The following is a 21,709-nucleotide window of genomic DNA, read 5'->3' on the forward strand; positions in this document are numbered from 1 at the left end:
TGCTTGATTCTGATCATATCAATGCCAATGCAGGAAATGATGCCTTCACCCAAAGCCCATAGTCTTTCATAAACTAGTGAATATCTCAAAATCTACTGAATGAATTGGGGCAAAGTTTGGTACATACATTCATGGCTCCAAGGGGATTAAACCCAATAACTTTTGTGAATCTCCTGAAGAGTCTGGAGGTATGGATCCCATTATTCATTATTACTAGCAGATACGCGACGCTAAGGTAGTGGACAAAATATATTCTACCTGCTTAACACATGTTGTTATCGTCATTGTGAAGAAGACAACAGCAGTCTCCCCTGACCACAACCATATTGTGCAGTAGTTTCTGTGAGCATGCATCATAGAACGCAAGCATTTTAGAAACGTGGACAATAAATGTGAAGAAAAATGCAAATGAGGGTATTCTGTGATTGGCGAAATTGCCCAAACATCATATAGTGTTGTTTGGTGGTGAGGGGGTTGAAAAAAAGTCTATAAGGACTATACATGGGATCATTCTACCTCCCACATAGTGCCCCAAAGTGTCCCCCTCCCCTCAACGTCCTGTTTTTGGCTATTAGACCCAAATGTCCATTAAGGAAACCCAAACAAACCTAATCAAGATTTGGGGTTAAAAAGAAAAGGCAGTTTACTGGGGGGAGGTGCGAAACTGAATAGACTGGACAAAAGTATGTGTGTGTTTGTGTGTGTGTATGTGTGGCACCTTTGTTTTTGCCTTGGGGCCGTCAGTATGGAGCCTGAATGAGGATGAATGACAGAGAGAGTGTGAAAGAAGGTGAAAGGGAGTTTGTGTGCAGCGTTTTCTCATAAGCTCCACACAGGGCCTATCATTACCAGATGTCACAGTGAGGAAGGCTGCCAGACCAATCACTGCTTATTGCCTCTCTTCTTCTTCTTCTTCTTCTTCTTCTTCTTCTTCTTCTTCTTCTTCTTCTTCATCTCCGTCCCTTTTTTCTTCTTTTCTCTCATCGCTCCATTCCCTGTCTCCATTTTCCTGCTGCCTCACTCACTACCCTTTTTTTTTTTTTTTTTTTCCCTCTTCCTCCTTCTCCATTTCCAGCTGTTTTTGGTGCACGCAGCGAGAGCGGGGCAAGTTCTCCACCAATTGTTTCGGTCCAGTGAGGAGCTTGGCAAGTCGGACCCCTCCCTCGCTCTATCTCTCTCCCCTCTGTCTCCCTTTCTCTCTCCTTCTCTCTCCTCCCCTTGTTGTGACAGAGCACACCTGCTTGATCTTGGCTACACGCGCTCCGAGTCCAATTACCACATAGGCCCTCGCAGCCACTTCACTGTCTCATCCCCCCCACTCGACTGGATTTTTGGGAGTCAAGCTCACCTCGTCAACTTCCACTCTCTTTGCCTTGCTTCTACTGAGAACAGGTAGGTAAATCCTTTAACTCTGATGGAAGCTAAATGAGTGTAAGATTAGGTGAAATGAGAATAAGAATGAGGAGTTAGGTTTCATTGTGGACTAATGTTTCAGAGTTAGAGAGCAGTCTTGATAGTGGCTTGGGTTTTGCAGGACTTTAAGCATGGAAAGTCAGATTATTTGCAGATGATGTTATTTTACACACATGCTCCCTGCTGGATTTTTTTTATTTTATTTTTTTAAATTCTGCTTTACAGTAAGATCCCTGCATATGTGTGTGCATGTGTTAAAATTGAATTTGAGCATGTTTTAATCAGTTCTTTTTTTGTGCAATTTGTGTGTGGTGAAATATCCCGGATATGTTGCCAGGTCTTGTTCCCACGGCTCTCTTGGCTTTGTGATGAGAGACTTTAATCATTTCCAGGGATAAGAGAGAGCAGCAGCGACTGGAGAAGGGGGTGTGGTACTGGAGTTGATGCTGGTACCTCACTCCTCTGCCAGAAAAAAAATATTCTTCTTGCCCATCATTTAATTCAGAATTGATCCACCACTGGGTGATATGTGATGACTTCTGCCCTGCTCAGTTTATGATTTAAGCCCCCTTTTTCTTTATTTGTTGCATTCTTTGAACTGGGAACCTTGTCTCCTTGTAACCCATATGGATGAGCAATCCCCAAGTCATTATTTTGAGTATTTGTTTAGTTTTGTCAAAGTGAATATGTGTTTTAATGTTAACAAGAGGAGAGGGTTGAATGAAGTGAAAGGCAGAAAATTCTCTTCTAAAATTGTTTGCTTCTTTCATTTGTCATAATTTTCTAACGTCAGTGGAAAAGACGATTGGTTGCATTGATTTGTTCTTGTTCTCTCTTTGTTTAACTCTCTTTTATTCTCATTTTCTCTTGTTTCCTGTCCCTGTGGCATTTGGGCAGTCTGTAAGCAAATGAGGGGGGGGAAAGGGTCAAAACAACAATCAGGATTCCTTTGTGTTTATTCAGCCCTTTACTTTGCCTGTCAAGACTTTAATTTGGAAAAGTTGTTTTTGCTGCTTCTTACACATACCATTTCAGCAGCTCACTTAAGAAAGCAAGCAGACCATTTTAACCCCAATCTCTTATCTGTCTGCTTCACAGCCCTGTTTCTTCTCAGTAAGCCTCCCTCTGCCCACCGTGGTGTTCGCTGTTGTGTTTTCACAAGAACAGAACAGCAACCCAAATTGCTAGGGGCAACTTAAAGTTAGAGGCTTTGAAGAGGAGATGGAAAAAAAAAAGAAAGAAGCTGTACCTGGCAACGCACAGTGCCATTAATCCTGTAATGGTACAGCTTCCTCTATCAAAGAGGGGTCTGAAGCTTCCAGACAAGCCACCACACAACTTTAGCTTGCTCATTACATCCTTTTTGCCAGCAAGGAAAAAAAGGCTAATAAGGCTCAGCTGCACTGAACTGCATTAAAAGAATTGAAGAGAAACTATCAAGGGAAAAACTGAGACAAACAAAATAGAATGAAAAGTGGCACCAATTGCAATGGAGGCTGAACGAGGCAGAAAGTAAAATCAGGAGAAATAAAAGTTCCATACAAGTTCTTATTGAAGAGTGGAGCTGAGCAGATGTTTTGCATTTGAACCAGGAATGAGTGCGTGAATGTTTGGAAGGGACAAGGCCCAGATTTGCACTCAGGGGCCGCATTTTTTTCCATCTGGACTTCAACTGTCTAGGTCGAATAGAGCACAAGAACAATGAAATTAAATGGACATCAGCCATGGAGTCTTTTTTTTTCCTCCTTTCTTCGCTCCCTGGAATACCAGAAAGTTCCACATGTCAGTCTTTCTTGCCAAAGCTTTAAGGGTCAGACGGAGAAAGAAAATACCATAAGCTATGGGAGAAACTCTGAGGAAGGAAGGAAGGAAGGCAAGAGCACAAAAAGGGAGGAGGAGAAGATGGAAAGAGAAGAAAGGGAGAGGTTGGGCAGTTCGTCCACGTCTGTGCAGCACAGACTGTTGATAATGGGTCTGAGGTTGATGGCAGGCCGACAGCTCTTCTCATGGAACAGCTGAAATGCGGTTTAACCACTTGGTGGCTTTCTCATGCTACAACTCAACGATGGCCATCATCTCGAATGATCTTTATGCGACAGTTATTTCTTTTTAAAATAAATTATGTTGATTGTGGTGGTCAGGAGAAGGTGCCCTGGGAATTACTGAAGTGAAAAACCTCTCATACGGACACACGTGGGAGTGTGGACGGCTCTTTTCCTAACAAGACTGATACAGCCTAAGTGTTGTAACAAGACCACTTTGGCTCTGAAATTGTTTATTGGCTACATCTTTGCATATTTTCAGATACACATGTTCTTACTCAATAAAATCCCCCAAAATGTCATGCTGATGACCAATAGCCCCTCACCACATCTCAACGACAGGAAACTTGCATTTTAGCTTCATTATTGATCATGCTACAGTTCGCCTGAGCATGTGTTCTGGGAGGGGAACTCAGATTCATTTTCTGATAGGTTAAAAGGCCCACACGTGTTTCAAATGTCCTGTGGCCTTGTAAATACCTTCCAGTGATTCATTGCCGACAGACGCTCAGAAGCAGGTCTGTGGAGAGTTAGAAAGGATGGGGGAGGTAGCAGACACCCTTGAATGGTGGGATGGTAGTCAGTGTCTGCTTTATATTGGTTCCTTCATTGCAACGTGGTTTGATTTAAATCCAGACACCAACGTGTTTAATGCCCGAGTCTGTTTCATTCATTCTGCAGAACTTGCAGGGAAAGATTTGATGAGTTCGCTTGATATGGTAATCACTCGATGAGTATCTCATCGATTTTCTATGTCTGAAAGTTTCAATGAGAGGCACTGACAAAGGGAAGAAAGTGACAAAACAGTAGAGGGAACATTACTTTACTCCCTCATGCGAGCTCTGCTCCTTCCTGTCTGGGAATCATTAGTAATGCTGGGGCCAGACTTAGGGGAAAGTGGTAGGAGGGGAAGAAAGATGGGAAGAGATGAGACAAAAGAGGGACACAGGAGAATTGACAAGGATGCCGGCGCCGCCACAGGAAATGTCAACCTTTCTCCCTTTTCTCTCAGTCATGCACAGGGTGATGGATTGCAGGTTTCAGATACACAAGACAAGACGCTGGAGTTTGAGTACCATTTGCCCTTTTCTGTGATACAGCCTTTGAAACATTTCTCACAGCTGTTTGTTCTTGTCTTACTTAGTGATAAATCTTTTCTATACCCACCTTAGTCCCATACGTGCAGATGCACCTATCTCCAGCGTTAACCCCTGCTCTAGACTGGGACATGCTGTGACTTCAACTCTGAGGAAGTTCATCTTCTGTTTTGCGCTCGCTGACCTCTTTTGTTTTCCATGTGCGTCACATTTCGCATTTGTTTCGAAGTTTCCCACAGTGAAAATCAGTCCAGCATGGTTCTCAAACGTCTTACTAGCAGGAAACATGTTTGGGTACCAATTTTGCCACATTAGTATCGGTCCAGTTCTTGTGGATAAAGCCTGTCCCATTTTCATCGTCTAATCTGGCATACAGCCTTAACACGATGTGATGGTGCAACACTAAACTGAAACCCTGTGAATATAACTTCAGAGAGAATCATTTTTAATTGCAAAAATAAGCAAATGTTCACTACGCTAGTATGTATATCCAATTCCCGAAATCAATATTTTAAAAGAAGGTTTGTTTGAAGTTGATATAAAGTCAGAGCATGTTTCCAAAGCTGCAGGGCACTAAACCTTTTGTAACATCAAAGTTGGATTTCCAGCTGGGTGTGATCACTCTTTGAGAATATTAATGATAAGACGAATACCTTTTTTACCCCTGTAAGTTTGGATCTTAAGTGGATTAGACATGCTGACAGCGCCAGGTGTAGACTTTTCATTATCAAGTCATGTTCCGGCATGTTCTGTTGACAGCCCTCTGGGTTATAGCATGCTCGTGCACAAGTGTGCTGCTTGAGGAGGTGCTGTGCAGCATGTTCACTAGATTCTTTTGGTCTGTGTGGAGGTGGGGGCATCTTTCTCGAACAGGCCGTCCAGCAGGACACGTCTGAGCAGACTGGTAATGAAAGAACCAACACCTGGGGCACACAGGTTCATTAATGCATCCTCTTCCGGCGTTCATGCTGCCTTTGCAAATGCAAAAAAAAAAAAGGTTAAAGTTCAACTTTTAAAAACAGATTGCAGCTAAACCATGACTCCTTGTTTTGAGTTTTGAGTGACCTTTGTGTTCTCAGTTAGCTCTTTTTGATTTCCTCCCAATAATTTAACCATTCTAAATGTTGGATCATGACAATACATTTCTATAACCCGGCGTCTCCAAATCCAAAAGCCCCTTAATTTGATTATATTAATAGCACTTGTAGTTGTTTATCCTGCCGCAAATCGTCAATGTCCCAAACATTAATCCCTTAAAATCTTTTCTATTCCTTTTTCCTGGGTTTCAAAATCTGAGTTTTGTCTCTTCATCAACAAGCCAGTCATGGACTTTATTATGACTCACAAAGTAGCAGTAATTCTTGTCTTGCAATAAAACAGAAACCGTTAAATTCTGGTGGAACTTAGTTTGAGATCACTCTCTTTTTTTTTTTCCTTTGGCCTGTCTGGCTTGCATTAAAAGTTGCCGAAACCTTTATGGGTAAAGGTTGATGGATTGATGGCAGGCCACATGGAGGGGAGTCTGAAACCCTGCACCAGTGCACATGTGGATGTATATCTGTTTATGTGCTTGTAGCCATGGGTCAAAGTAGGGAGATAAGGTTCAGTAATCAGCAGGGAAGCCCTTGTTGTTTTGTGTGGCAGCTTTGGTACAAACGGCTTTGTAGATAGTTCTGAATGTTCCAGTCTGCAGAAAGAGCCAGATGCGAGGAGTTCACACGCCAGTACCTCTAAGAAAAGTGATAAATCGACTATGAGATAGTTTCCACTATAGGTAATTAATGCATCACAAGATAAGCACAACCCATCTGGCTTTTAACCTGAAAAAAAAACCCATCCAAGATATCAACAAGCACTTCTTGACCGAGGAGTTCTTTACATCCCTTAATCCAAAAATGACGGCATTTAACGGCAGCCAAGTCTGTAGACAAGGTTTTTGTTGGATTGAGCTTTCAGCTGAGCTGAGATAAGAGAGTCTGACACGGCCAAGATTACTCATTCTTTCAAGAGGACTGGAACAACGTGTCCTCCGGGTTTGCTCAGAAGCCTCCTGTACAGTACTCCATGTTTCTAAGCGAGACAAAATGGCAAACGTCTGCACGGAAAACTGCATCTAGACATTAAACACTGTGTGACACAATTCCAGGCTCACAGCACCGACTTGTGAGGTCACCCCCTTTTCAGTGTATTTCAGGTTTTTCCGCTTCACAGCAACAGAACAAGAGTACAAAAGAAACATTTAAAAAAGCAGAGTGATCCCATCCAGCACAATTCCCATCTGAATGGAAGTGATTTCAAGCCTGGCCATACTGTATGCAAGCACTGTAACCACTGGACTGATGCTGTACAGTGTGTCAAAGTGGCGGCTGTCTTGTGGCGAGGGTCTGTAATTACTGCCTGTGTCGAGAGTCTCTCTGAGCCGTTGCATCCTGTGACCTGCCGTAACCTGAATATACACTATATCAGCACATCCTTTTCTCACTGTCAAAGGCACAGGACTGCTGTAAACATTTCATTTCTTTTGCTCCAAGATACTAAAAGTATGGCTTAGTTTACATCTAAAATATAGCAAATAAAGCAGCCAAAAGCCACTCTCAGTCCAAACCAACTGATGGTTTTGGGTCACTTTCATGGTCCTGGTCATGATGTTCAGGTCAAGGTTTGCTCTAGACCAACTTCTCATTTGTTAGCAGCTGTGGCTCAAATCTGCCCTTCAATTATTGTGGCACCAAGAGGGAAAGAGCCATTTTTTTGGCTAAAGACATGACAAGCAGATTGCTGGGTCTTTTAGACTGTCTGTGTCTGTGTGTGTGTGTGTGTGTGTGTGTGTTACTGTGTGACGGGTCAGAGAGTTTCTGTGGATCTCCATACTGTTTCAGTTGGACAGAATGTGTATGTGTCATCTCTGCTGTGGTTTTGTTCAGAAATAGAGAGCTGCATACGGCAGGATTCTCCCTGTGACTCCGCAGGTGAAGTAAAAGCTTAATTCCCCATGAGCATCATCAAGGTACAGCAAATGTAAAATGAACTACTTTAGTGAAGCAAACAAATGATCTCTGTGGTTCATTACTTGTGAATATTAAAAAAGTAATAGCCTGCAGTTGTATAAGGTGGCAGCCATGAAATTTCCCATGATGCATCCCAAGACTCTAAAAGTAAATGCAGATGGTGTATTTGCAGTTGCCAACAGTGTGTCTTTTTTCTGTTGCACAAGCCAATTACACGAGGCATACTAGCTCCCATTGCAGCAAAAATACCCTTTAATGACTCAACGGCAAATCATGCTTATGTATTTTATACAACATATGCTTTAGAAGATTAAAAAAAGATATTCACATAGTCACATGTAACATCTAAAGTCAAATGTTGTCTTTGTTAGTTAGCTGCAGAAACATCGTATGCTAAAACAAATCAACTTTTCAAATGCTTTGCTAGGAGTTGTGCATAGATGGTTGAAAGGGAAAGCTGATACAAGCCCCTTTGTTTAAAGAGTTTAAAACAATGACGGTTAAAATATGGATATTTAAGGTAGCGTAAATGTTGAAGTATGGTACATTGCTCAAAGTAGGGTATATGATAACTAGCTCAAAGCTACATATAAATACAGTGAGGTGTATTATTTGTATTTATCCAGATGTTCAAGTATTAAAGTAAGAAAATGCATGTTGGGGAAGGATATTTAGGGATGATGTATGCAGTAGTACATTAACATACAAACACATAGCACATCGACAATAGAGGAGCGTATGAGAACATGTGAGGGCTGATGCTGAGTGAGGACAGGGCGTTCAGGGGAGGGTGATCATCTGCTGGGGTGACTTTGTCCTCAGAACACTCAAGTTTTCTTTCAAAAGAGGAACTTCTTGGCAATAGCAAAGTCAATATGTTGTCAAGTGTGCATGGGATGGATTCATCCTATTGTTGTAACGTCAGTGGTGTGATCAGGTTACCACAGAAGAGTGTTAATACAGTATGATCCTCCAGGGGGAAGGAAAATCATAATGATATGCAAAAGTATATAAGATCATGTATGTGTGTATTGTTTAGTTCTGGATTCTGCAGACCTGAGTGCTTTTATATAATATAATTTTTTGGGAAAAACAGTATTGTTACAAAATTCACTTTAAAACTACAAATAGTGTTACTTACCAGTTTAAATTATTTGAAGGCTTTGGGTGAACCTTTGGGGATGGTGGAGGCACAAATCATCTTTCAAACCACTGGTTTAGAAGATATGAATTCTAACTTTCAGAGATGATTAATACTCATTTCAACTTTGGTATTTTGCTTCATCACTTTTCCGAGTGACATTATCTCTGTGTACCCCGTCAGCTTGTCTCTTCTGGCAAAGCAATGAGTGTACTTTTCTTGTGCTAACCCCTGCTCTCACCTTTCACCTCCTGCCTTAAACTGACTATTTAGATTGACAAACCTCCCAGAAAGGTAAAACCCAAGCGTTTAACCTCGTAGCCCCAAGTCCTTCACCTCTCACCTTTGACTTTGCCTGTCTGGACTTCAATCAGTGTCTGTTGCTATGTGTCCTCTCTCCCCATGCTTCTCTTCTTCTCGTTAATTTGAGCTGGATCTCAGTGAATAAGAACCAGACTATTGCAGTTTAAAAGCTAATCATAGACTGACTATTTTAAAATTCTCCAACCAAGCCTTTGAACTGTGTCCTCTCGTCCTCCAGGCTCCTTGCTAGCGGCACCATGAGGTCAGCCTGTCTCTCTCTGCTCCTGGTCACTGCCTGCTGGGCTCTGCCCTTCCGCCAGTCTGGCTTCCTAGACTTCATGATGGAGGATGAGGCGGGATCTGGTGACGAGGTCCCCATGGGCAGAGGCCTCCCTCCCATGCCTGAAGGACCCAAGTGCCCCTTCAGATGCCAGTGCCACCTGCGTGTGATCCAGTGCTCTGACCTGGGTAAGACAAGACACATCTCCCTGATGGTTTAAATGTTTTTAATCCCACATAGTCTCTCTACATAATCAGGATTCTTTCCTTACTTTTAAGACTTCAGATCCATTCCCAATGGGTGACACTTTTTCTTTGAAAATTCACTCTGCACATGGACTCAGACACAAAGGTAGAATTGAAAGAAACATTGGCAAAAAATATCTAAGACCCCATTTTGTATCCATGCATGTCAAGTTGATTAAAGTAATAAATCACCCTGACAATTGCATGTTAGAATAAGATGTGTTGAAAATGCCCTCGTCAATATTTATGTATGGAAACCAATCTACTGTTGTCCTGTCCTGCTTGTTTTTCTATTATTTTTCACCTGGATAATGAGGGCTGGAGCTCATTTCTTGATTCATTGATCAATTATTTTGCATGTAGAATTAAATAAAAATGCCTGCCCTACTTTCCGATGGAACAAAGAATTTTTTCCGACGTCTTGCTTTGTTACAGATATTGTCCAAAGACTTAGACTTAGACTTAGACTTTCTTTATTGTCATTCGAACTTGTACTTTACAATGCAGATAAGAACGAAATTTCATTGCATTTGGCTCGTTGTAGTGCAGGATAAAAAACAGCAGCAAGTATTTACATAGAAAAATATGGTGCAGATATAAATAGATATAAAAAAAAAAAAAGCTGAGTAAAATTACTATACAGATAAATATATTGCATGTTATATGTATTTTACAGTCCAGTGAGGTAGTCCTGTGTGGGGGTTTGAGGGGGGATGGAGGGATTATCAACATGGACATGGAATACCTCAATGAAATCAAACAAAAAAAGCAATAAATACAAGTTTGGAAAACTGGAAAAGACTCAAACAGAGCATGCTTTTAATCTTGAACAAGTCAGGACCAGTCATCAGTCATCTACATCAATACATTTGGCCATTTACCCCAAAATGACTTGATCTGGATTGATAAATTCAGATGAAATACAAAGGCTTCTTGTTCACATCCATTTTCTCCCACCATTTGGTGTTCTGGCCTTGATTCTAAAGGAAAAAAGAGCTAACTTTGATGGATCAGATGCTGAGGTCAGATGGATGTGTGCAGTAGTTTTACTGTACTTTTATTGTCTTTAATCACAGTAGTGGTAGCTTAAAGCAGGAATAGTCACTGACTTTACAAGCTCTGCTGTCTCCATCGTCCACCCAAACCACAGGGGTCAGACGAGGGGTATATTATGTTTTGCATTATTGTGAAATCTTGTGGCGAAGATGACAGCGATGTTGATATATTAAACGCTTACAGATGTTGTCGGTTCTGTTTCAGTTCCTGTAACAGTTAAATTATTTGCTCTTTCTTGACAAATTGTTCGCCTGCTTATAGGAAAGTCCTGAACTCCAGTTCAAACTAGCTGAAATGTTTCAAAACCTGTCTCTAAATGTAAAGCAACAACAAGACTGAGAAACAATCACCAGCTTGCTTTTTAATTCCACACAGTCACAACAATTTACTCAAATGTCATCCTTGTTGTTCGGAGCGTATCCGTCCTGTTTGTCTAATCTGATGTAAAGCATAAACAACCGCTTGAGTCATCTCACAGAATCCGCCGCAGAAAATCCCCTGACCTAATTTATTCTTGTTTATTACATAAAAAGTGCTTCGCTACGCAGTTCAGTTTGATAGCTTGTTGGCTCGGCCGTTATTTGGAAACTTCACAGAGACATCTGAAGGACAAACTCTGAGAATAGAAAAAAAGCAGGAGTGGGCAGACCAAACAGGGTCAAACCACTTTCGGTTAGGGTTCTGACGGTGGAATGGAAAAGGGTTTACAGACCTAGATAGGCAGGTGGTTTTGACAGTCAGAGCGACAGGCAGCTGGAGAGAGTGATGTTCAGAGTACGCTCGGTTCCATTACATCAGCCAGTCCTGCAGCGGGGGCCCCTAGTCTCAAGCAGCACTTTACCCAGGAGACGGAGCTCCGTGGCTGGATCAGAAGTGTTGGCCTCGAGCCTCCATCTGTTCCCCAGACCTGCTGGCATGTCCACAAACACACACACTCACATATTAAAACACACAGTTATAACACTGGTATCTGCACACACATACAGTATGCTTGGGCAAGACAGAGTCGGCTAACCATTCCAAAGTTTGTGGACTATCTGAATTACATTTGAGCTTATAAAGTGACATTTAGTGACAATTACAGTAACATGGACAAACTCTGTTTAACAGATGATAAACATATTTCTTAACTTACCTTACAGCCTTTTGTTCCAGATTAAAAGTGTCAATACCTGCTCGCCCTTTCTGCAGCTTTCCTGAAAGAAGAGATTGTGTTGTTGTGCTTTGTTGGCGTGCATACCACTTCAATCCAGAGCTTCTTAATGACCCCTTAAAAAACAAACTTACTCAAATCACATGAGGCATTCAGGCCTTCGATGATCATTACATACACGCTGTTGTAAATGGTTAGAAATGCTCCAAATGAGGCCATACCAGAGCAATCATACACTCAAGGGTCCCAATCACTTTCCCCTAAATAAGAGTGCCTGTTAGTGACTGTAGTTTCGGCATGTCCTATTCGTCTTGTGCATTTCTTGCCAAGTGGCTATCAGCTAAAAAGTAACAAATGGCATTATAATCAATTTCTTTTTGTAATTCTGTTGCAGAAAGCTTTTTTTGGCCTGTGGTGCAGGTGGCTTAGTTTAGATTTCCCTAAAGTGAACAAGGGCGTTTGGCAGAAGGAATGTAAAAAAAAGGCTTTTAAATATTTCAGAGGATAAAACTGAAACACTCTGCATTATATATTTTTTGACAAATCTTCCATCCATTTTCTTTTGCTCATCTGAGGTCGGGTAGCGGTGGTAGCAAGCACAGTTAGCGAACCTATAGACTTCCCTCTCCCCAGCAACAATTCCCAGCATCTCCTGGGGGATTCTGAGGGGTTACCAGGATATATTATCCCTCTGGGTATATGCCGGAGTCTCCTCCAAGTTGGACATGCCCGGAAAACCTCCAACGAGAGGCATCAGGAGGCATACTAATCAGACCTAATCACCTCAACTGGTTTCTTTCGATGCAAGGGAGTGGCTCTACTCTGAGCTCCCTCTACTCTAAGCCCAGCCACCCTCTGAGGAAACTCATTTTGGCCGCACGATCATAATCTTTCGATGACTCTTTTGACAAATCTTAAAATTGTTAACTTAACAGTGATGCTTTAGACAGCCCAATTTCAAACTCCTTAAATTGGCTATGGGTGTTCCGGGTCTGGTTGGAGTAAATCTTTTACACATCCATGAGGTTTGGAGTGCTCCTAAAAGAAAGATTGTCAAAATAAAAATTCAAAATTGATGGAGCAATGGTTTAGTGCTGGGCAATTAAACTAAGAAGTGTGTTCTCAAGTGTGGAGGTAGACAGTTCGGTGCTGTCATGATTGTGGTGACCACAAACAGCTGTGACGGTTTGTGGGTCATCCTCTGCAGAGTTGGAAAAGCTGACAGAGAAGAAAACGAAGCTGGAAGTAATGTTTGGGTTTAGCTCAACAGAAGTCATCACAAGCTTTGAGGACAAAATGTATCAGACAAACGTACAGCATGAAGATACAACACTGCAAGCTTCTTTGTGAAACACTTTATTCCACGCCTCTTTCTGTAAAACTGCATATTATGAAAATTATGGATGCTAGAGAACATTGCTCCCAGCTGTCTTTGCTTTATTTTTTGAAAGCAAGTCTTACACGACAGAAGCCATTTTCTGATTGACATCAGCCATGACGTGGTGTGATAAAGTCCAAGCAAAACAACTAAGCGTTAGCTCAGTGTCCAGGTATGCAGCCGCTTACTTTCTCCAAAGGAAATTTGTTTCAAGGTCCATTTCCGCCATACTAGCTTGGTTGCACATCAAAAACTTATTTGGTCCCTTTGGAACGCCACCATGAAACCCATTCTCCACCCTATCATTGAGACTACGTGTAGCATTCAAGGATGACAAGGCAGACTTTGTTATTTCAGAGTGAATCTATCTACTGTTTAATCTGCTTCTCTTTTGTGCTCATCCAGGTCTGATTTTTATTCTTTGTGTTTCGATAGTCCAGAACAATTCTTAAAGTTTAAGGCAGTTTAGAATAATCTTGAGTTACTTTTCAAAAAAGAGTTCAACAAGCTGATATGCTGAGACAAAGTGTTTCACTGTGTGTCGATCCGATCAAACCAGATCAACAAACAAGATTCAAAAGGATTGACAAAAGTCAAACTCACTGAGATGAATAGGTTTGGTATGCATTTCCTGCTGAGGTCAGAGTGTGGTTAACCTAGCGTCACCACATCACCTCAAACCCACTTCTCCGTAATCCATCATTCTGATGGACGTGTTTGCTTCAAAGACTCAAAAACCTTCATCTAATAAAACGATATGTACTTATTACATCAGGTCTGAAGTCCGTTCCTGGGGACATCCCAGCTGACACCACCCTGCTGGACCTGCAGAACAACAAGATCACAGAGATCAAGGAGAACGACTTCAAGAATCTGAAAGGACTTCATGTAAGACACGTTTTCCTTCCATCTGTGTATTATTACTAATGTTATGTAATGTGTCTTGTGTAACTAATTCCAACTCCTCCGCAACGAAACGCTCTTGGTGCAAGACACTGCACAATTGTTTTGGAGTGGTTACTAGGGAACAAACATGGAAAAATGTGATTATTCATTCATTTTGATAGGTTTATTCTGAGAATATACAAAATGAGAAACATAGTCAAGGCTGAAGTGTCAAGAGAAGTGGGGTTTATAACATAAACCCCACTTCGACCCCCTCCTCCAACCATCCGCCTTTTCCTTCAACCTTTACAATCAATCTCCGCTCACCAGGTGCATGGAAAGTATTAACCCGTAGGCCTCAGACCCTCACGTCTGAAAACTCCTCTGCCTGTTTTTGCCACTTGCAATAAATACCTTTAGCTTCCAGCCGGAGCTGTTTCCACTGTAATGTAACTGACCTCTCCAGGGAGTGATCCACATACCTCACATTGCAGTGTGTCTGCTTCCATGAGGTTGGAACAGCAGGAAGGACGTACTTTCAAAAAATGCATCAGCATGGGCTTGAACTTGGCTCTCCATCTTGACAGAAGGAAGCCCAGGGTTGGAGTGTCTAACATCTGCTCAAAAAATTCTTGTTTTTGTAGAATATCATCTGGAAGTTACATATTTTGATGTCAGGTGCGGAATTTATTGCTGTGAATGTTTAGTCTTTGTGGAAGCAAAAACAGATAAGGCAACTGAGCTTTAGGAGGGTTTCAAATGAGTTTCAAATTTCAGAACAGAAATTAAAATAACTCTTGGGCTGAAGAGTGAAGCCAATGCAAAACTGCCGAAAACTACAGTTCAGAGAGTGGCCACGAGAGGCTGTCCACAAAACAGAGTCAATTCCAATTAGACCCCATATTAAACTTAAAACTTAAATGCAGAAATAAACATGTTTACACCCCTGAAAAAAAACCTAATTTCTGGCCTCTGTAACTCACTCTATTTAATCATTTTAAGCTATCGAGTTAGCCACAATTAGGGTCGCTTCCATTTTAGCTCTAGATAACCAACATGGCTGCAGTTGGTATCACCAACCTGAGGCTTCACAAAGACATTTGATAAACCAGTGGGTTTTGTCATGGTGGTTGAATCCCTTATTAATCCAGATAAAGGGGCACTTGTGGCTTAGTCATAAGGTCGAGCACCATGGAAGCAGGCTATGGTCCATCAAATAGGCGGCAGAGGTTCAAATCCAAACTACCAATTCAAATTCAATGAAAAAAGTGGTAAAAGCTCTTAAATGGGGTATCTGGTATCCTATCTTACAGGCTCTGATCCTGGTGAACAACAAGATCACCATCATCCACGCAAAGGCCCTCAGCCCTCTGACCAAGCTGCAGCGCCTCTACCTGTCCAAGAATATGCTAAAGGACATGCCCGCCAACATGCCCAAGAGCCTGCAGGAGCTGCGCATCCACGAGAACGAAATCACCAAGATCAAGAAGGCCTCCTTCCAGGGCATGTCCAGCGTCATCGTCATGGGTACGCAAATGTGTATTTGGTTTAGACAAGAGGTTAAAGTATAAAATTGGATGGTACCATTTATTCAGACGTTGCTCACATCCCAGGAGGTTCGCCTTCGCACATGCACATGGTTCAAGATCAGCAGGAATGGTACAAAATGTTTTTCCTCAAAGCGAAAACAAGCGTTTAAATTTCATATTTCCAGAGTCTTTGCAGGATTTATTTTGTAAGTCCGGCAAACAAGGCTCCGTCGTTGGATAACTGTGAACATATGAAGAATTTTGTTTTTAAATTGCACGTTGGTTCCTCTTTAAACTTTATTCCAATGTCAATCAAAAAGTAACAGAACTAAGTTGAGGATCATTGTAGAGTTTTTTGGGGAAAGTGCAACTCTGCCAAGGCAAGAGGAAACCAATTCATCCACTCAAATCATGAAATGATTTGTTTGCACTGAATCCTGGGGCAGGTTGTGTGTTTGCAAACAGTCGTTTTATTCTGTCATCCTGTTTGTCGTTACCTAGTCAGTAGTTAATTGCTTGGGAATGGTATATTTGATTGAGTTTGTTTGGAAAGAAAGACACCACAGGGAAAACTTGTCTTCATGGAATTTCACTGAGACGATTTATACACAGTCAGTGTCTGGATGTGATCAGTTTGTTACGGACTGTGGCAGCCTGTTAATTCATTATAATACAGCATGTGCTTTGTTTCATTTCCCGCAAAAGAATCATCGATTATCTATTTTCCTCCCTCGTGTTTTGCTGCACTTGCAACTTTTTCCAACTAATCTCAGACGTGTTAAACTTCCTGATCCACATATTAAAATGTGTCATCTGTGTGGATTCAAAACGCGATGATATTAAAGTTATGAGCCGAGACAAATCAGGGAATCTGGCAAGGAGAAAGACTGCTTTGCAAATATAAGCAGTTCTCTTGCCCAAGACTTTGTTTACTGATGACTCAGCTCTCTGTTCCCGTAACACACCAGGAGAGGAATTAACCCAAGATCTATTACTGCTGTTCTCTCTTTCTTCCTACGCCCTCAATTGTGTTTTTTTTTTTTTTTCTTTTTAGAGCTCGGGTCCAACCCTCTGAAGAGCGCAGGAATTGAGGCCGGTGCTTTCTCTGACCTGAAGAGAGTCTCTTACATTCGCATTGCAGATACTGGCATCACTGAGATCCCCAAAGGTAAACTTCTAAAATCTATTTTCACAAATACGTCTTGAATAAAAGGATTAGGTCTAATCCAAATTGAATCCCCCCCGACCAAAAACAATCATCTTCTATCAAAAGAATGCATGCCTAGATTTCAGTCTGCAGTGCAGTGACATGCAAACTCTTCTAATTCTAAGTCATTTGGAGCCAGCCGTTTTCAGGGTGGGAACATGACATGTCTAGCAAAATAAGACATGTAATAAGGATCTTTTGGATGTAACATTTTTGCCGCAAATTGCTAACTGTCCTTTCTAACATAGAAGTGCTTTCATAATTTCAGACATTGAGGTAGATTGTGGTGTTTTTGTGGGTTTTCAGGTCTGCCCAGCTCCCTCTCTGAGCTCCACCTGGATGGAAACAAGATCACCAAATTGACCGGTAGCAGCCTTCAGGGCCTGAAGAACCTAGCCAAGTAATGAGAATTATATACTTAGTGTGTGTGAAGCCAGACTATCTCACTACTGCTGAACAGAATTCCCTGTGTCCATAAATGTTAACTACAGTGACACTGCATTTAATTTCCCTCAATTTCAAGAGATTATTTTAGCTAAGGTGGGTTAATTCATGGTTTTACGATATGGTATGTTGTTAGTTGCCCAGCTCACAAGCTAACATTTTAGCAACTTGGACACAGATGAAGACCAAATAGGCCTAAATGTGTCACAGAAACTCCCAGAATGTACTGAATATAGATGCATTTTAGTGCCTATGGGTTCTTTTTTTTTTTTTTTACAAAGGAGTACTGTATTGAGTTACTTGAATATGTCAGTCACACAGCTAAACAAAAGGCAAATAAAATGACCCTGTGTTTATAAGATCACTGCTCAGATGGAAAGGATGACATATCAAACTTTAACAAAGAGAGCCGTGAATCATGAGAGAATGTTTAAGAGAATACTTTCCATTCCTGGTTTCTGTTCCCATTGACTTGTATTATCTTATAAGCTCGTAATACTTTTGGCAGCCAAAAACAACCATTGCCATCAATGTCTTGATTTCTTAACTATACAATTAGAAATTTTGCAGAAGAGCCAGGAACTCAAATAGACATCGTCTCATCTACCTTCTGCTTTTCCCGCAGGCTGGGTCTGAGCTACAATGAGATCAGCTCTGTGGAAAATGGCACGCTGACTAATGTCCCCCACCTGCGAGAGCTGCACCTCGACAACAACGCCCTGAGTAGTGTTCCTCCTGGTCTGTCTGAGCACAAGTACATCCAGGTACAAAACTGTTCTCATTAAAGTTACGGTTTAGGGTTACAGCTTAGTGCAGGTTTGAAAGCACAACATGATCAAAGGAAGACTGTTTTTGCAACCCTTTATAGTTCCAGCACTTGATATCTTCTTTTGTTTAATAGATCTTAGAGTGTGTTCAAACAGCTCATTTTGTATCATTGAAGTCATGCTGTTCGAGTTTACTTTCTTGCATTCTTGCATACGCTTTGTTAAGGTTCACGCTGCCCCGATTACAGATCAACCACGGCTTCCATAACAAATGTCACATGGATCCATTTACTTTGTTTATTGGGTGACGTGTTGGTAGCCTGTCATACAGATTTTTAGAAGTAAGTGGGAGTGTTAACAGACTGTTGCATCAGTCCCATCCACATAAAACCTTCTTTGAGGTAATTTCCTGTAATTAATTGGGATTATACTCACTTCTAATGAACCACGGCATTGTACATCTGCCAACCAGCTTTATGCCGTTACTTTCCTGTTTATTAGAGTGTCGGGAAATCCTCCCCTTTATGCTTTTGAGCACAGTTTGAGCAAACTCGAGGTTTTGTACGGCACAGACTTGACCACATCAGTTACATGTTATACCAGAAGACAATAGGTTCTAACTGTAGGAATATCTTAATGTAAAAATGAACACTTCCAAATTCAGGATGTTTCTTTACCAAAACCAAAGAAAACAATCTTAATGGGAACTTTTAAAAAAACGGCAAAATATGTCACAATTAAAGCAGTAAAGGTGGTTTTTCTATTTGGTTTTTATTTTAGGAGCACACTCAGAGGGACTTGATGAGCTGATATTTGTTTTACCATTTTTGTGATTTTTTTCAAATACATTTTTATTCTTGAGTACTCCAAAATATATTAGGCAATCATGATCAAAAAACATATCATCCATGTATAGGCTTATGCTTTGGAATTTGTATCTAGCATTATATTGTCTGTCCGATTTACTTTATGTATACATCTGGTGCTGCAGTGCTGCAATTTTAGGACCAACCTTCTCAAAACATTGCAACACTTATGTATTATTTGTTAATCTGAGTGATTTTATTTTCATGCAATTTAAAGCTGAGCTTGTTCTCAAGCTTCAGCTAGTAATTAGATATTTTTTAGTATGATCAGCAGGAAGTCTTTACCCGCTGTCTTTACTTTAACATCCTGAAGACAAAACAAACTTTCTGGCTCTCTGGAGCTGTTATTATTCATTTCATGACTTATTATTATGTTCTCTATCTGCTGTATTTTATTGCCATGCACGTTCCACTCAGTGGCCAAAGCTTGTCATTATTTAAATCCTCTCTCTAGGTGGTCTACCTCCATGTCAACAAGATTTCTGCAGTGGGAACAGGCGACTTCTGTCCTCCTGGCATCAACAGCAAGAAGGCCATGTACTCCGGCATCAGCCTGTTCAGCAACCCCGTGCCTTACTGGGAAATCCAGCCAATCACCTTCCGCTGCGTCTTCGACCGCTCCGCCATCCAGCTCGGCAACTACAGGAAGAAGTAGAAGAAGTAAAAAAAGAAGTGTCCCGCGCGCCTCGGCGAGGATGTGTGTGATTGTTAATGAGTGTGTGAAAGTTTTGTAAGTGTGCGTGTTTGACCGCAGCCCCAAAACACTGACCCCCCCTACCAACACTGCCTCCGCACAGAAAACAACGTCAGTAATCCACATTTTGAAAGGTTTGCTTACATGGACCTCAAACACATCATATCATAGTCATTATTTTTGCTTCAAAGTCAGTGAAACAGTATTAGAAAACACCAGCATACTATGGTGAAGCTCTCACACACAGCATTTCATTTAAAGAAACGGTTTTGAAATTCAGAGGTGATTCCTAATCAAAAAGATTTACAATCTCACTTAATCTAACTTTTAAAATGTAAAAAAAAAAAAAAAACTGTTAGATCAACTTTCCATTGTATGAATTGTATGAGAGCTGGCCTGTAGAGCAGGCAGCAAAGGGGTTAACTTGTGTTTTACAATACCTTTAACAACTGGTATACTAGAATGTACTAGATATTACCTGTGTACTAGGATTAGCATTCAGAGTGTAATATTACCACGCTGCACTCCCTGACAGAACTCTGAGTTTCTATTTGTATTGTATTCAATCCAGGTAGAGATAAAAGCAACCGTGACTTCTATCACATTGTGATTTCTTGTGCTTACTTCTCCAGTGTTCATTTAGTTCTGGGTGTATTTTCTTCATCACATCCCATCCCTTGTTCTTCTCCCCATGTGTGTTGTTACATTCAAAGGACAAGGGGAAAGTAGCTTCTCAAAATGTAGAATAAACCATATATGTTTTAAACATAAGCCACTTTCCAAAGATTTATATGCATGCTCTTTTTTTTGTGCTTTTTGGACTTGAAACTGGTTCTTTCTGGAATCTCTTGTTAATGCCTGTATGTATTTCTCTCTCTGTTTTTCTGCCCTTCATTCCTTTTTTTTAAGAGTCAAGAAAAATAGGAGGGTGTATGTGGACTGGCATGCCCACTGCAACCATGTTGGTATGAATGTTGTATGTATAGACGCTGTATATAAATGCTGTATAAAACAACCTCTCTCATTGCTTAAAGGCACAAGCACTTACCATAGCTCAGACTTAATATATCAGCAACGAAGGTGTTCTTCTTTTTTTTCCGGAGCAGGGGCTCCAGCTAAGGTGTCCTAAACAAAATAAAAATACTAATGGAAAAAGTAGCTGTTTTTAATGGATGTAATGAACAGAAACTGCATTGTTAACAATTTGTCCTCCTGGTCGCTTGATGGCGCTGTGATAACTACAGCACAGAGACGAAGAGGGCAGCGGCTTCCTGGCGAACAAGGTCAAGAGGAGGCACAGGTAGCATGTATTAAGAAACAGGTGAGACATTTGAAACATTGTATATACGACAATATACACAACAATCAAAAACGTTACTTCAGGCACCTATTAAGGATTTGTTTTTGACAAAGTAACGTTCTGAAAAAGTCAAAAGGTCACCATGATTGACTCAAAAAAATTATACTTTTTGAAAATGTGCCATTTAATTAAATATTTCTTTATATAATTATCTATTTGAAAAATAATCACAATAAAGTTCTTACATTTTGGTAGTTTTTTTAACCAGTTTCCTGTCCAGCTTACAAACTGCTTTTCAAAATAAAGCACACCTATAAACAATCCAGCTTTAAACACTTGTAAAAGTCATCACAAAAACATCCCTCAATCAGATACTTTCTCCAGTTTCCTTTAAGAAAGAGCTGGTTTGTTGTCATCTGGTTACAATAAATCAGATTAAGGATTGTATAAATCAGTGGTTCTTAACTCGTCTAGCCTCAGGAACCACCACCAACTCCTCCGTGAAATATCGTGACTCACATTTCTGATATTTTTCGATCAATCAGATTTATTTCCCATAAAAAAATGTGCAGTTTGGACCTCAGTCAGTGCAAAACATGTGACCGAAGCACGAAACTGAACAAAAGAAACATGTTTAAAATAGCATTCACAGAAGTCTTTACACAGGCACACATTCACGACCCACTGAAAATGGCTCCGCGACCCACCAGTTGAGAACCACTGGTATAAATTGACCAACAATACTTAACTCCAGTAGAAAAGAAGATAGAGGCTGATTATAAAAGTCTTATGTGAAAATATTCATAGGGTGGACATAGATTCTGAGCACATTTTAAAAGCCTTGTAGGGACAGATGAGTCTTGGCTCTTTTTTTGGCTCTCACTAAGAAGCATCATGAATT

At 40.9% G+C, this 21,709-nt stretch overlaps 1 protein-coding gene across 1 annotated transcript; it reads left to right on the forward strand.

Annotated features, from left to right (window-relative positions):
- Window positions 1–1,116: 1,116 nt before the first annotated feature.
- Window positions 1,117–20,523, forward strand: dcn (decorin). Its single transcript, XM_020653655.3, has 8 exons — window positions 1,117–1,392; window positions 9,243–9,472; window positions 13,892–14,004; window positions 15,315–15,528; window positions 16,585–16,698; window positions 17,044–17,137; window positions 17,807–17,945; window positions 19,269–20,523. Exons 2-8 carry the CDS (start codon window positions 9,262–9,264, stop codon window positions 19,467–19,469), a joined length of 1,086 nt encoding a protein of 361 aa, XP_020509311.1. The 5' UTR covers window positions 1,117–1,392; window positions 9,243–9,261; the 3' UTR covers window positions 19,470–20,523.
- The last annotated feature ends 1,186 nt before the right edge of the window (window positions 20,524–21,709 follow it).

The sequence above is a fragment of the Labrus bergylta genome, chromosome 23, assembly GCF_963930695.1.
Source record: "Labrus bergylta chromosome 23, fLabBer1.1, whole genome shotgun sequence".
In the NCBI taxonomy this organism is placed as follows: Eukaryota; Metazoa; Chordata; class Actinopteri; order Labriformes; family Labridae; genus Labrus; species Labrus bergylta.